The 16,186-nt window shown below is 28.2% G+C and overlaps 2 protein-coding genes and 1 long non-coding RNA gene across 6 annotated transcripts in view; 2 read left to right on the forward strand and 1 right to left on the reverse strand.

Annotated features, from left to right (window-relative positions):
• Window positions 1–3,829: 3,829 nt before the first annotated feature.
• Dredd (Caspase-8 Dredd) lies at window positions 3,830–8,400 on the forward strand. Of its 4 annotated transcripts, none has more exons than XM_087415989.1 (7): window positions 3,830–4,386; window positions 4,514–4,951; window positions 5,949–6,220; window positions 6,279–6,471; window positions 7,150–7,275; window positions 7,583–7,720; window positions 7,986–8,400. In XM_087415989.1, the coding sequence occupies exons 2-7, from the start codon at window positions 4,537–4,539 to the stop codon at window positions 8,189–8,191; spliced, it is 1,350 nt and encodes a 449-aa protein (XP_087272115.1). In that variant the 5' UTR covers window positions 3,830–4,386; window positions 4,514–4,536; the 3' UTR covers window positions 8,192–8,400. The 4 variants fall into 4 exon arrangements, with proteins under 4 accessions (XP_087272115.1, XP_011056465.1, XP_011056463.1 ...); XM_011058163.2 differs by having other exon boundaries at window positions 3,830–4,274; window positions 4,387–4,951; XM_011058161.2 differs by having other exon boundaries at window positions 3,830–4,178; window positions 4,387–4,951.
• A 133-nt stretch (window positions 8,401–8,533) lies between these two features.
• LOC105147389 (sodium channel protein Nach) overlaps window positions 8,534–16,186 on the reverse strand; it is an 11,935-nt gene continuing 4,282 nt past the window's right edge. Inside the window, exons 6-10 of the mRNA XM_087415987.1 lie at window positions 15,037–15,343; window positions 12,435–12,485; window positions 11,842–12,034; window positions 10,494–10,594; window positions 8,534–9,739 (exon numbers count right to left, since the gene is read on the reverse strand). Coding sequence (XP_087272113.1) covers window positions 9,609–9,739; window positions 10,494–10,594; window positions 11,842–12,034; window positions 12,435–12,485; window positions 15,037–15,343 — 783 coding nt within the window. The 3' untranslated portion in view covers window positions 8,534–9,608. The remainder of the gene's footprint in view (window positions 9,740–10,493; window positions 10,595–11,841; window positions 12,035–12,434; window positions 12,486–15,036; window positions 15,344–16,186) is intronic.
• On the forward strand, window positions 10,589–13,523 carry LOC147906615 (uncharacterized). The gene is made up of 3 exons (XR_015548265.1): window positions 10,589–11,602; window positions 11,846–11,953; window positions 13,190–13,523. It is a non-coding gene; the product is annotated as an uncharacterized LOC147906615 (long non-coding RNA).

A 16,186-nucleotide genomic window follows, 5' to 3' on the forward strand; every position in this document is an offset into this window, starting at 1 on the left:
TATCTTTATATATAAAGAACGTGTGTATATAGAATAATTTATCAATCTTTATTTAAGAAATGAATTATTAAAAAGAATAATGAAAATTGAGACATAATGTTGAAATATCAAAAATACTCCACGCGAATAATTACTAATTATGTTTAAAAGAATCATGCAGATAATATAGGATTGTGCCAGAAATGCCACAAAGCAAAACGCGAAATGTACGGCGGTACCCGTTTGTCAAAATATGAATTTGAAAAAATAATTGAATAAACCGTGAATATTTTTCATGCGCAATAGTAGGGTATTCGCCCGGTGAATGCGCGAACAGCGAAGGAAGAGGTAACGCGTCACGCAGCGAATAGGGAGGGGGAGCTTGCCGTGCGGCGCGGTGGTTGACTACGTCATCACTTTGGCATTCGCTCGGCGATCTCGGAGGGAGACGTACATGTTTTCGAGTTGCTCCACGTGTCGCATTAATTAATAGCAATTAGATATCTACGAACGCGAATTACATAAGACTGCCTAAAACTAAGGAGTATATTAAGGATTAAAAAGGATTATAGGTTGTATTGCACGTTTTTCCCTTTATTTTTTACCATATACATTCATTACTCATGTACACAGCTCATGAATATTTCAAATATTTCATGTGTTCTCAGATGTACGGTAACTAACAATAAAAATGAGATTCTTATTGTTAGATATTTCAAATTGTGGCTTTTTATTACTTTGAATCGTATAATTCTGTCATTTTCGTGTTACTCCGCATTCTTAATACGGGAAAAGTAACACATAAATTATAAATCACAGAAAAAAATAATAAAAATTAAGTTATAATGTTGGGATGTCAAAAGTACTTCACGTGAGCAATTATAGAAAAATCACTTTAGTAAAAACTTTTTTTCACTTCTTGCCTTTCGTGAACACATTGTAATATTGATACGAAATATTTAAAATTATATAAAATTAACGTCAAATATATATTCCTCGGTGTATCACAATATAATTATATATGATATCACATTAAACGACTCGCGCCGTTAAAAGTAGATACATATAAGAAATAGTTTTATTAAGCGGAGAACATTAAAAATGTTAAGAATATATTATTTTACTTCGTAATATACGTTAACATTTCAACAATTAGACGATGGCGCGCGACCTTGGGGTGGGGATGGCACGGGGTGGCACGGAGCGGCGCGTCATGTTTACGTTTACGTCTTTACGCGTAGTTACCGCGCAGTCGTTCCCTTACCGACATTCGTACAAGCAGGTAGTCGAGTCGCGTGCGACTCTTTCACATTACTTTTTGAAATCTTATCGCGAAGAATGCCAAATATAATACGAAACGTTGTACTTTATAAATAATTAATCATACTAGTAATCGTATTATGTGAATATTCATAAAATACAACATTTCGTATCTAGCATTTATATCTAGCATTTTTTGCGATTATTATATATGTTTCAAAGAGAAATGTGAAGAAGAGCGGCACGCGACACGGCTACTTGTCTGTACGAACGGTGTCATACGAGTCATAAAAAAAGCACGTTAATATGAATATTCTCTATACAAATAACGCAATTGCTGCTTTCACAATTAATATAGTTAAATGATTTAATTAATTTTTTGTTCGTGTACATTTTTCGTGTGTTATACGATCCGTTATACGTTTAAAAATTATACGTCACAATCTTTTTATCTGCTCTGAATTTATTTCGCAATGAAAACGAATTGCAGATAATTGCAGACGAATTGTTTGATATTCGTTTCTAAAAGTTAACCGATTGCATAGTAATTGCATAGTAATATAGATATAATTATATATCACATTTTTTAGATTATCTTCCCTTTCACGGATACGATCTTGACGTGGTGGGAGAGCTCAGTATCCAGAGGACATTTACATGAAAAAAATGGTTTTTCTCAAGTATCTAAAAATTTTTCTATCTGAATAATATATCTAGATAAATTTTTAGATATTGAGTAAAATCGTTCTCTTCGTGTAAAAATCCAAAGGGGAAGTAAATTCTCGTCGATTTACTTGAAAATGAACGAACCGCAGCCGATTCGTCGCGTCGCGCGTTTATTTCGGGAGTGCCGTTCAAGTTATCGGACTCAAGTTATAGTTCGCGCGCGATTATAGTATATTATTCGCGAGTGTCCTGTGCGAGAGGATGTCAATCCTATGCTGAGAGGAGGAGGAGGCCTGGGAGAGGCATCAGGCATCGGCGGAGCAACTTTGCGGTAAATATTATTTTTTACTTATGTAACATCGATATTTTTCTTCTGTTAAATTTATTCTTGAGTAGTTTTATTTTAATTTAAAAATGATAATTAGAATAAAAGGATTATTTTAAAATTATTTTGAAACTTTATATACGTATTTTTAAAAAAATGTATAACTATTTTTATAAATATAACTGAATGGTAAATTAAAAAATTCAATGCTTATAAAAATTATATATTTTAAATATTATATGATTTTATTTTCTAGAGAACTTTGCATTTAGTAAATATTTTTTGAAATATTGATTGATTTTTTTAATAATCTGTATTTTTAATTTAGATTTCATATTCTTTTTGTTACAGAATCATCGTAGCAACGTTGCTGGTATAACTCCGCTGTTGCGCATTGGATTGGTGAGTGATAAATTAATGTTTTTATTAGGGTAATGGATGTGTGTAATTTTATTAATTACCATAGATCTATCGATGCATATGCATCGATAGATCAATTTATTAAAAATATACGGATAACTGTACGTATAGTATTCCATACATCTATCACCTTAAAATGGATCAATTTTCTCGTCAAATTTAGTATGGCCGGTGTTTTTTTGGTGCATACTTAACGTATAACACGTAATGCATAAGAAAGTGTATCAATCAATGTTCTTTGTTTCCTTCCTTTCCTTTTGTATAAAATAAAGAACTGTGATGGTTGGTTTTCTTATGTTTTATGTGTTATACGTTATGCAAGAATCTGTACTCCCCGCTTAAGCTTGTAAAGCTGGTTCTACATTAGTTGTAAGCTGATCGCAATCTGAAGCTTGCATTTTGAAATCAACGCTTCATATGACTGTCACAACAAACTTGCAATCGGCTTGCAACTAATGTAGAACCGGTTTAAGGTTTTCTTGAATTCGGGTGGGTGTATGTCTGGGTGGGTATATGTCTGGGTGGGTGTCGAAGACAGAAAGATGCCGTCTCGAATTAAATCCTAATTATCGCGTAAATTAAACTTTTAATAAAGCTCCTAAACAATGAAAAAATCGACTGTATCTATATTACATTCACATGAATGTAGTACAGGATAGAAGCGTACAGACTATTCATATGAAGGGAGAGTCGGCACGTTTCTATCTTAGCTGCATTCGCTTAATGAACAATCAGGATGAAACAACGCTTAAAGCGTTGTATGTAATATAGACATGAACCACATCTACTTTGGACGATACGATTTTATCGACAGTGTCAGAAAGTGGATGTAGTTACGTAATTCCCAAACCATCTCAACCGAAAATGGATGTACTGGCGATAGTGTACGAGTGATTTCGATAACAGGAAAATTTGGCTAGAGCACTATAATATAGGTATTTATATCCGTCATTTTTAGTCCTTCTTCACTCTTTGTTCTCTCTTCAATCTTCTTAGTTTAGTGGCGGAGTGGAGAGAGAGAAAGAGAGAGAGAGAGAGAGAGAGAGAGAGAGAGAGAGAGAGAGAGAGAGTTTGAGCAAGGGATTGAGGAAAGGGTTAAGAGAGTAAGAAAAGGACTAAAAATGACGGATGCGAATACTCATAGTGTTTTACCAAAACCTGTAATCTGTACCCACAAAATGCTGCCGCGCACGCCGCCCTCTGAAGAAGTGGATGTGAACTACATAATAATATCCACTTTCCTATCTTTTTTGCGGTGCTCCTGATAGGAATAGATAGTTGAAATCGCTAAAATAACTAAAATTTACTAAATTAATAAAGATTTCAACGATTTCAGCGATTTATTTCGATCAGAAGCACTGCAAAAAGGCGGTTGTTGTTATGTAGTTAACATTCACTTCTTCAGAGGACAGTAGTGTGCGGCAGCATTTTGTGGTTACAGATTTTGAGCCATTATGTCTTCTCTCAGGTTTCTCCTTGGTTCTGTTTATTAGTGTTTTCATTGTGTTTTCATCATGTGATATTAACGGTTAGAATTTTTTTTGTGAAGATTTTCATTTTTATTTAATATTTTAATTTTAATCTTACTGATTAATGTGATATTATCACAAGTGATATTATACAAGTAATTATTCAATAGATCTTACTTCCGATTTTGATAAATTTAAGCTCATTCGATCTGTTTTTTAAATATTAATTGAGATAGACAGTTTGTTACTACTGATAACATATTTCAGGTAAATGGGAATACTATTAAGACAATACGATTAACCATGTCATTAATGGATGGGATTGCACATAGTATAGCAAAAACAGTTATAAACATAAACATTTTGAAACTAATAGAAGATGATCTTGATATAGATGAGAAGATTTCTATATTATTCATGATACTCGATTATGCAAATGGATTTAATATTTTTGAACTTTTTAAATTAAAGACAGAAAATGCGTACATAATTGTAGACTATGTAAAAAATAATCCAGAAAATTGGGAAGAAAAAGTCTTAGAAGCATTATGTATTTTGAATAATCGACAAGTACTAAAGAAGTTAGGAATATCATTCAGTGCTCTAGATTTACAGTATGTTCCAAAGCTCATATCATATTCAAAAAGTATAAATGTAATTGCAAAGTGTTTATATAAATTATGTGAATCTTTAAATGAAAGTGAACAAAAAATATTATTGAGCTATGTTAAATCTGAAATCCATAATTATGATCCATTGTTGGACAATGTAGATTATCTTGAATTACATATGCTTTATTGGATACAAATCGGATATATAACAATTTCTAAAGGTATGTTTACTTTAATATATATAATCTTTGAAAAGAGTATTATATGAGTAAAAAAGTAATGATATTAAAAAAAATTTTATAATTTTTGAAAAAAAATATTTCATTTACATATGTAAAGCAATACATTGTAACTTATTTAAAACTATATATTTTATAAAACTAATATATATATATATTAGTTTTAGAAGAACAATTTTATTTAATTATCTTATATATCTTTATGTGTGTGTGTGTGTGTGTGTATATATATATATATATATATATATTATTTTTCATAATGTTATAGCAATTCCTTTCCAATTTTTTGTATATATAAATAGACTTTACAATGCATCTTGTTTTCAATGTCATTGACATTATACGCCAATCTATGAAATTTTTCGTGTCTAAGTAAAGGAAATCCTAAAGTGAATCTGTTTTATCAGTTTTTCCAAACAAATCTTTTTCTAATTGTTTTTGCAGATTAAAAAATCTGCAAATCCTTCTCTACATAAATTAAGTATAAACAATAATGTAGGCCAAATCAGTTGACTTTATGCCAGAAACGAAAAAAGATTAGAAAATTACAGTTTTATTACTGACTTTTAACGACTCGTAATAATGTTTGCTTTATATACGAGTTTATACTTCGTATGTATAAAATCTTGGTTTGGATTAGAAATTACCTGAATAATCAATGTTGAATACTTAGAATTAGATTTAGATACTTAATACGAAAAATCAGTTAGTTAAAAAATTTGTATATGTGAATGCGATATTGATACTATATAAAATATAGTACTATATAAAAATATATTGTACTATATAAAAATATATTGATATGTCTTGCATTTTGTCGGTAAATCAGCGATCTTATCGGAATTCAAGCAAATGACAGAATTTTTTTAGTCACTTAGTACATATACACACATATAGATAGATACTATGTTGTGTTTACGTATCTAATAAACTTAAAATATTTTTAAATTAAATAAGATTTTATATTATTCTATTTTAGATAAAATGTATAATATGAAAAAATTATTAAAACATTTGAAAAAATTTGAAGATGGGCATATAAAAATAATTTCTATGGAATTAGAGAAATTTGAGAATGGTCTACAGGTTGTTGATAATTGTCAAACTTTTGAAACAAAAGATGAAAATTACTTACAATCAATTTCTTCAGAAGAATCGTCTTTTATCAAAAGGCATCATTATAAAAAAAAAATACAGTTAATTAACAGTGGATTATGTATTATCATAAATCAAATGTATTTTATGAAGGAGGTATTACTATTTTAATTAGTGATGAAAATATATATATTCTATATTTTTATCTTTTTAGTATGAAACACGATTTGGAACAAGAGCAGATTCTATTAATCTATCTGAAACATTTAAAACCTTTGGGTTCAAAGTCGAGATACTTCAAAATCTAAAGAAAAATGAAATGTTAGAGAAAATAAAAAACATTTCGAAAGATTATGGTATTAAGTATGATTGTTTATTTCTCTGTATTCTAAGTCATGGATACAAAGGTGAATATATACAACAATAGGAATTTTTTTGAAGCATTTAAACTTTTTTCTGTTTTCAAATATTATATAATTATTATGAAAATATCTTAATAGAATAATCGTGATAAAATTATATTATGCTATACCTTTAAGGCTTTTGCTCATTATTATTATCTTAAATTGACATCAGAAGTAAAAAAAACAATAAGAATTCTTGTAAATTACCTTTAAATAGAAATATTTTTGATTAAACAATATTTGCAATTGATAGAATAGATTTATAAAATTATATAATATATATTGAAAACCATTTACTTATTTTGGAGAGAAATTAAATTATATTTATTTCTGTATATTATTAATTTGAACACACAATTTGAAAATTTGTTATGTGACTGTAAGTATAAAATGAAGAACTGTGATTGATTTTCTTATACCTTATGCATTCTGCAGCATTAAGCAAAAGTCTATGTTTATGTTCCATACTGCACACTTTATCCAAGAGTCGTCTTAGAATGTTTTCATATATTAATATATTTTGCAAGAATTTTTATTGTGTATTTTTAACAATTGTTAAAAATCACAGGCTGAAATAATAATAGTGAGTGAACAGGAGTTTTAAAATTTTTATTTATTTTTATTAATTAATTTATATTTAAGATTAATGTGTGATTAGTAAATGATGAGTTTATATTATAGGAGGCATAATTGCATCAGATGAGAAAGAAGTTTCTCTGGAAACAATAGAAAGGGCTCTTTGTTGTATGGAATTAAAAGATGTTATAAAAATTGTTATTATTCAAGCCTGTCAAGGAAAAACACGTGGTAACAAAAAAAAGCTATGCAAAAGTTAAAGTTATAATAAAAATATTTTGCCAAATTTAATATATGGGTTACACAATATATACATATATATTATAAAATATTTTAAAGATTTCAATGATTTTTTTGTGTTCATTGATGTCTTTTTTATAATTTTGAAAGATGCACAATATATTACAAAATTGCTTAAACATACTATACAGTTTACATTTATCAGATATGCTTCTATACATTAAAAGTGCATTCTTTTTACAATATACATACTATTAAATATATTAAAGAAGTATTATATAGCAGATTTTTCTTTTAGGAACTATAAGCAATTCTTTGACAACAGATGGTTTATATGATTCTTTTATACCCACAGAAGATATACGTCAATTTGCAAACTTTTTTATGTTTATGTCGACAATACAAGGTTTTCTATCAATACGTCATAAAGAACAAGGTAAATAGTTGGACTGTATTTTATAAAGATCTATATTTTTTCTTCATTTAGTAGGGTGTCCAGCAATTCTTAAATGTTCTTCAATTTTGGAATTTAAGTATCCTAAGAAACCTTTGCAATTTTAGAATTTTTTTTCATTCTTTTCTTTATAAAAAATATCGATAAAATAGCGATCTTGTTAGATCTTTATTCATTGGTCTTCACTTCAGGATCCTTAATAGTATATTAATGGTATATAATCTTATATATTTCCATTTTTTTTCAGGGTCATGGTTTATACAAGAAGTTTGTAGAATTTTCAAAACTTATGGGAATCAGTTAAGTTTTTATGATTGTATCAGAAAAATAATGAAATCTATTCGAGAAAAAAAAGGAACAATAGATGGGAATCAGATTGCACAATTAACAGAAATACGACTGGATCGTTTGGAATCAGACTTTCAATTAAAGCAAGTTATCTCTGCAGTTTAACTAGAAAGTAATCGTATATTATAAATATTATGTCTTATAAAAGTAGATATATTTAAATAAATAATTTATATATTGTTTGTTGACAAAAATTAATTTTAAAAGTTAAGGCTCCTGAGTTCATATTGAATTATGACATCAGAAGCTAGAAACGATACGTTAATTTTTATTACGTGCTATTTGTAAATAAAGCTAATTTGAATAAAATGAAATGATGAGATCATTTAAAACAATTGTAAAAATGAAGAATTCAATTCGGCAAAGCCAAATAGATCGCGACAATATGCATGAGAGACAGGTGTCGATATATTCTAAAAATTGATAGGGAGGAATTAGGAGATGAAAGAGAAATTGCAAGAATTTCGATGGAAGGATCAAGAAGGAAGGTAATCTCGAGTTGATAGGATTTCGAACCAGTATATATAATAAGTATGCCACGAGTATCGTGCTCTGTACTGTCCCTATGCACACAGTCAAACCTAATTCAAAATTCTTAGGATGGGCGAAAGCAAATTTCTACTAAAACATGAGTACATTTAGCAAGTTTTTCTACTAGTCTTTCGCTTTATTGTCACTGATCCCACAATATTTTCAATAGAGGAGTTACTCTTCGCAGGGAATTACTCTTATTATTGTTTGAACATTTACGAGACATAACAATATATGTTATAAGTAAAATTATAAAGGGTGTCTTGGATTTACTATAGATAAAGATAAGTTCTAAAAGGTAAGTTCGTCAAAAAGTCGGGAAGATTGCTAAGAAGTTGATGAAAGAAAGAGATAAGCGAACGAAAAAAATTGTAACTCTTTTGTGGAGGGGGGGGGGGGGATAACGCGTGAATCGGATCTTAATCTAAAAGTACGCTAAGATGCGGGACTCTTACATTTGTGTGTTTTATCGAATGACGGATTTAAAAATATTTTTTAAATCCGTTGATTACCATGGCTATAGAATGGAGAAATTCGAGAATTTCTCTATTCTACAGCCTTTGTTGTATGACAAAAACGGATGAACGAATATCATTCTAAGTCTCAAGCAAATCTTTTTTTTATATATTTATTTGAATGCTCTCTGCATAATTTTATGAAAGATGCAAAAAATGGTTCAATTTATAGGATTGGAATTGAAGTATATAAAGTTTGACCGCTTAGCCTTTATTTCTTAATTGTTTGTGTTTTTCATATAACGGTCTTCATAAAATGATACTTTAATATTATTTGAATTACATTTATAAAAGGAATAATGGACTACTTTGAGTTTAATGTGATTATATTATTAAGGATAATTATTGACTATACATTTATATATAGGTTGATATCTTAAACTTTATTTTCATGACAATAGAAAAAATAGATTTTATATATATATTTTACAATTTAATTTTTCAATCTTAAATATTCCTAAATATATTTATAGTTATTATATATTGCTGTGTTTCATTGAATTGATACAAGCATCAGTTATAACACGTATTATAAAGAAATACAGAAACTCAAAGATAGACATGAGACTGAATCCAGCAAATAGTCCAAGTAAACCGCCAAATGATGCTGCAAATATTAATAAATGTTATTATTTTTATATATAATCTTATCGCGAATGAAAGGACACTTATTTAACGTGGTTTGAGTCAAAATGAAAGAATCTAACAGAAAATAAGTGCGCTTTGCTTCTATCTGCTTTGTAAAGCGAAAAAAGATGCTGAAATGACGGAATTATCAACATTACAGGTGCATGAATATCTTTGAATTGACAGAATACAATAAAAAATCCTGTTTCAAGATTGAAATAGACGCAAAATTAGAAGGTATTTGACTTTGTACTAAAAATGAAAAAAAAGTTAAAAAATTGCACTTTTTAGTTCATTGAACTGTCACTTGACGTAGACATTTTCTTAATATAAAAGTTCTACATAGCTTCTATGGATAAAATGATGTAATACCACTCATGATGACAGCTATACGAGCTAAACGTAAGTGAAGTTTTTAATTTTTTTTTTTCGATTTTCTCATTTCTGGAATTTAATGCTGCGAATGTTTTTTTATGTGTACTTTAATTCTATAAATATAATTTTGCTATCCGTAAATCCAATTCGAAAAATTATCGTCAAATGGAATTGATGGTAAAGTAGGGCAACTTTAAGATCCCCTTATTAGGGATTAAGTCGCTTCTCTAGGATTCACTTTTTTTCAGTCATTCTTTCATTTTGTATCAAAAGGCGTTATATGCGTAAGTATATTTCATCAAAATTCGTGGTGTATTCTAAATTCTCACATTTTATAAGATGTAAACACTTTATCTTACCAAAAACATTGCGCCAACTATAATTGACTGATCGTCGATATTGGAAAGCAACCAAATCGTTGAAAAATATATGTATTACACTATAATTGCTGGTAGTGTTACTGTAAAATTATAACAAGGAGTTTTTACAATAACATGGATCCAGATATGATAATGCTAAAGTCACGTTATTTCTTTCTTAATTAGTTGTTAAGAAGAAGATAACGTGTTCTTAGCATTTACCGTATTTGGATAAACGGTATTGCAAAAATTCCTTAATAATATATATATCATTAATTCATAATGTCATTATATAAAACATACAGAGAGAATACATTTTGGCTGTGTTCCGTTGTTCACTATGAGTATATGTAATGTAAACTATAGATTTTTAATACTTAAAATCCATAATTTACATTATATATTACAGATTTTCGATATTCGCAGCGAATAATGGATCGCAGCTTTTAATGTATACATATAACTATCAAGGGCATAATCAGTCTCTAACATTCTAAATTTCTGTATGATACAATGTACGTTTCATATTTTTTAATTAGTCGACATAATTGTACACAAATAAAATGTGTTCAATTGTGTCGTTATTTTATATCACTTCTAATATTAAATTTTTATATTTCATAATCATTTACTTTTCGAGGAGTAAGGGTATATCCAAACTTGCATAGCCGCATAAATAATATTCAATCACATTTCTCTTACAAACGCACGTAAAATGATTGGATAATTTTCTTTATGAATATGTTTATGCGGCAATTTGCAAATTTGTAGATATACCCAATCACTCTAATAAAAGGTTTCAAGATTACATTCAAATATGTTGAACACATATAGGTATGAGACCTTTTCTTTATTTCACTTTGAAAAAAAGAAACTAAGCAATGTTTACAAGTCGACACTGTGTATCTATCACGAAATCGATGAGGTCGTCGGTAATATGTAATTTATACAAAAATAATTCTTATTTTACATATTATTTAAAAGAAGTAAAATAATAAAATCTGAAATTGATCCATCGCGTAATTAAAAAAACTTATAAAAATAGCTCTTGAGAAAGGAAAGATAATAGACTAATGACAAGTGGAAAAAGCATAATGAAATTACAAGAAGTAAGTTACAATTAGAATAAATGCAATTCTATTCATACTTTAATCAAATTATCATTTTTACTCTTAACTGTACTTTAATATCTTTTTCTTAAACATTAATTTAAGGAACTGTAAGGAATTAATAATGGAGTTAAAATTAATGTTGTTGAATAAATATTGTTTTAAAATTAGTAAAAAGCATATCTGAAAGAAAATATATAATTTAATGCTTTATATATGTAATTAATTATTTCTTTTACCCAGGGCTTTTTGAGAAACTGACACCGTTATAATAAACAGTATTATCGAGAGTTCCGAAGGAGCTTTCAATAGGATAATAATACAGAAGGCAATCCGGTATACATCCACAAGGTACTTTATTTACATCATCTAATGTTTTTGGAAAATTTTGTTGTTTTTGATTCATGTCTGGCCATGAATTATCGAAAAATGCTGTAAAAACATTAATAGAAATATTAAAGAAAAATTAAAGAAATACTTTATTATAGTATTTTGGAAAGCCTTGGGAATAAGTTTACAAGAATGTACAATAAAAAATGAGGGTGTTTCATTAAAAATATTTAATTTGATCATTAAAAAAATTCGATTTGACTTACATATGACATTGCAAACTCTCAAAATCAAACTCTTATCACCGTTAAATACATTTTATTTAGTTATACGTTTAATATATATATATATATATATATATATATATATATATTACGTGATTATATATTATAAATATAAATATATATATATTTATATAGTCACGTTATACGTTTTATACGTTTAATATATATATATATATATATATATATATATATATATATATATATTTACGGATACTTACATTCATATTTCTTCAAGCATTGAATATCCTTAAGATTACATGTCCTGGTACCTAATGTGATAATAATTTAGTATTTATATATAAAAAAATGTAATGCTTATTTATAAAGCTTATTTATGTATAAAATTAAAAGCTCCAAAAATTTAATTACTTGTATATACATGAAAAAAAAGACAAAGTCTAGAAAACATATCTAATGCATTAATTAACTTTAAAGAAAGGCTCTAAGAATGTAAATTCAAATATTTCAATATTAAGGCTATTCAAACCGCGCTAGGTGTCAATGCAAATTTATATACATAAGACAATAAATCAACGATTATTTAAACATGCGTTTCGACTCTTATGGTTGTTCTACAATGTGCTCTTTATTTCCTGTTTCTTGCTTTTTACCTTTTGCTTTTTTCCTCTTTGTGATCGTTTTATCAACGATTATATTTCTTGATATGTGTTTTCTTTTTCTTCTGAAGTCCATTAATATTTATCTCGAACAACAGAAAACCCAAAATGGAATAAGAAGCAGAAAGGTAAGATACAATAAATAGCAAAAAATAAGAAACAGGAAACAAAAAACACATTGTAGAACTTTATAATTCTCACTTCCTCTCGTTGCAATCTTTCTGCAACTCTTACATTCTCGCATGCGTTAAAGACATTTTATTAAATAATTATTATATAGTATATTCGACGATTATATAGTAAATGTAGGAGTACAACAAGAAAAAGAGATTGCACGAATAAAATAATATGTGTAGATTCGCAATGGATGAGAGAGGACAATGGATTGGAAAGAGAACGTAGGTAAGGAAAGAGACAAAAAGAATAAAACCCCCTTTCCCAGACCCCTCGCTTTGCCCCTAGAACCCAATGTCTGTTACGTACTTCTCCTCCCTTGTGACCGGATGTGTGTCACACATACACACCACATATACATTTACGCATTAACACATAATGAATTAAAATCTTCATAATTATTCTACTAATGAATAAGTTTCCTAATCAATAAATCTTATTAAAATAAATAAATCTTCTTTTTAAAATAAATCTTTTTTATTCTATCTTCTGTTATTGGTGAATAATAAAATAAAAACGAAAAATAGAATAATCTTTAAAGGTTGATTTTATCCCTTTAGGGTGAATTCAGGTAATAATTTCAAAAAAATTATTTATGTTAGGATATCTTTTATGTATCATCATAGTTTCACAATTTTTTGAATTTCCGAGTTGATCTTTTCTTATCATTTAAAATGGCAAATATGTTTGGATACAGAATACCAAGTCTCTAATGCCTACTGTACACTGAACGCGATGGACGATAAGCAATATTCTATGAAAGCTTTGCTTTTTCTGCTTCGTAATGATGTAAAGCAGAGTTCTCATTGGATATTGCTCATTGCATCCGATATACAGTAAGTATAAGTCGAGTACAGAATATCAAGACTTAATCATCTAAAATGATTATTTTAAACATGATCTTTCGACTATTAACGTTAATTTTGTAATTATCATTTTTGCAATTTAGGATATTCTCTTGTAAATATATATATATATATATATATATATATATATATATATATATATATATTAACGTCAAATTATGTTAAATTATTAATGCACTCGGCAACTATCTTCAATGTTAAACGTTCAATTGGGAATATTTCGACAATGCATAAATTAACAAGCCATTATATTTATATAAGGTATTTCCTGTAACTTGATCATTTAACATATCTCCGTTATTTTTGATGATATGAGAAAATACCACATTGGGATGTTATTTGATTGGGATGTTATTTTATTCGAAGGAGCACGTTTTATGATGAGCAAAAAATTTTTTTCAAGGTCATATTTTTTGAGACTTTAAGATTACCTCCACTTTTTTAAATGGATTATATGATTTTATGATTTTTTAAAGAATTGTATGATTTTTTTACATAATATGATTCCTCTAATTATTCTCAAAACAAAATAATGAGATGAATAAAAAATGATGCAAAGAAAGCACATAGTTGCTTTAAAAATATATATATGCAAAATGGATAATTTTTAAATAAGCAATTATGTGTTTTTTCCATCAATTGATTCATCTCATTATTTTGTTTGTAAAGGTATTAAGATATTATTAAAAAATTAATAGTTTACGAGTTATTTAACATTTTATTACGTCAATATATGCCAAAATAAGGTATAAAATATCTCGTAAACTAATTTTTATATATCACTACCTTAATACTTTTATATTCAAAATAATTAGAGGAATCAGATTGTGTAAAAAAAATCATACAGATTTATTTAAAAAAGTGGAGATGACCTTGAAGTCTCAAAAAATATGAATTTGAGAAAAATTTTTTGCTCATCATAATATGTGCCCCTTCGAATTGAATAAAATCTTCTGTGGTATTTTCTCATATCATCAAAAACAATGGAGATATTTTTAATGATTAAGTTACTGAAAACACTTCGTATAAGTGGATAAATCTTACGATTAAATAAAACAAAACAAATTATAAACATTTGTAAGTGTAAAAAATTTTTTTATATGAACAATGATTTTCGAATTAGTTATTATCTGTTTTTGTATTTATATAGTCTGTTTACTTACTGTTTTGTGGAAAGTAATAAGGGATGCAACCGCATTTTGCTCTTATGATACTAGCTCGACATTCTGCAAGACAATTGTGATATGAGTATGCCGTGAAAGTTAAATTCCTCTCTTTGACATTTGCATACAGCACTTTGTCAGCCTCCTCACTAAATATGCATTTTCGCGTAGAAATTTTCAAGTCCTTCACTTCGGATTTGGAATACATTTCCGCTGGATTGATGGTTACAAAATGTTGACTGTTTAATCGTACTAATTGAATTTCAGCATTAAAATCTGGATAGTCAAATGAATAATGTATCATAACCTGTAACAATGTATAACATATTTAGTTAATAATTTCTAACGAAAAGAATAAATATTCAGGTATGTAGAATATAAAAAGTTACATGATGAAATTTATTGTCCATTTTTTTTTAAGTTATAACGGATTATTAGGATTTTTCCATTAACAAAGGAATACATCCGTTTTAAACGATTTGGAAGTTCTCGCCAATTGTTGGTTCATCCTTACTCAATTTTACTTAATTTGAAAATTACGTAGTTATAAAAATTATTAGTCATTATTCGGATTAACGAACGCGCCAATAACCTTGACATATGTTATTAAGATCATAACTCTGAGTGATTTTCAAAAAGTTTTAGGTGCTGTTTGTTTAAAAGTTATTAATAAATAAAGTTTAAAAACTGTCTTAATTCTGCTATAAACTGACAGGCATATAACTTTCCATGCAAAAGGAGTTTCACCCCACATCTTCCTGTCACAGGGCATACGACTTTACAAGCAAAGCGACTTCAACCTCACCTTCCCCTTGTTATGGGGCGAACAACTTTCTATGCGAAACGAGGTCTACCTCCTCTGCCGTTTGAGAAGGAAATCGGTCGCCTTTTGGTTGAGAGGAGAGGTGTGATGGAGTTCATTTTACGTGGAAAATCGTGCCTTGGCAGGAGGAAAGATTGGGTGGACTTTTTTTTGCGTGGAAAGTCGAACACTCCTAGATAGGAAGGGTATAGGGAAATTTTTAATATTGTATATGGTAGAAATAAAACATTTTTTAAATTTTATTTGTTAATAACTTTTGAACAAACAGTGACAACCACCTAAAACCTTTTGAAGGTCATCAGTATCACGACCTTCACAATATGACAA

Source organism: Acromyrmex echinatior, chromosome 19, assembly GCF_024713525.1.
Source record: "Acromyrmex echinatior isolate Ae372 chromosome 19, ASM2471352v2, whole genome shotgun sequence".
NCBI classification, from domain to species: Eukaryota; Metazoa; Arthropoda; class Insecta; order Hymenoptera; family Formicidae; genus Acromyrmex; species Acromyrmex echinatior.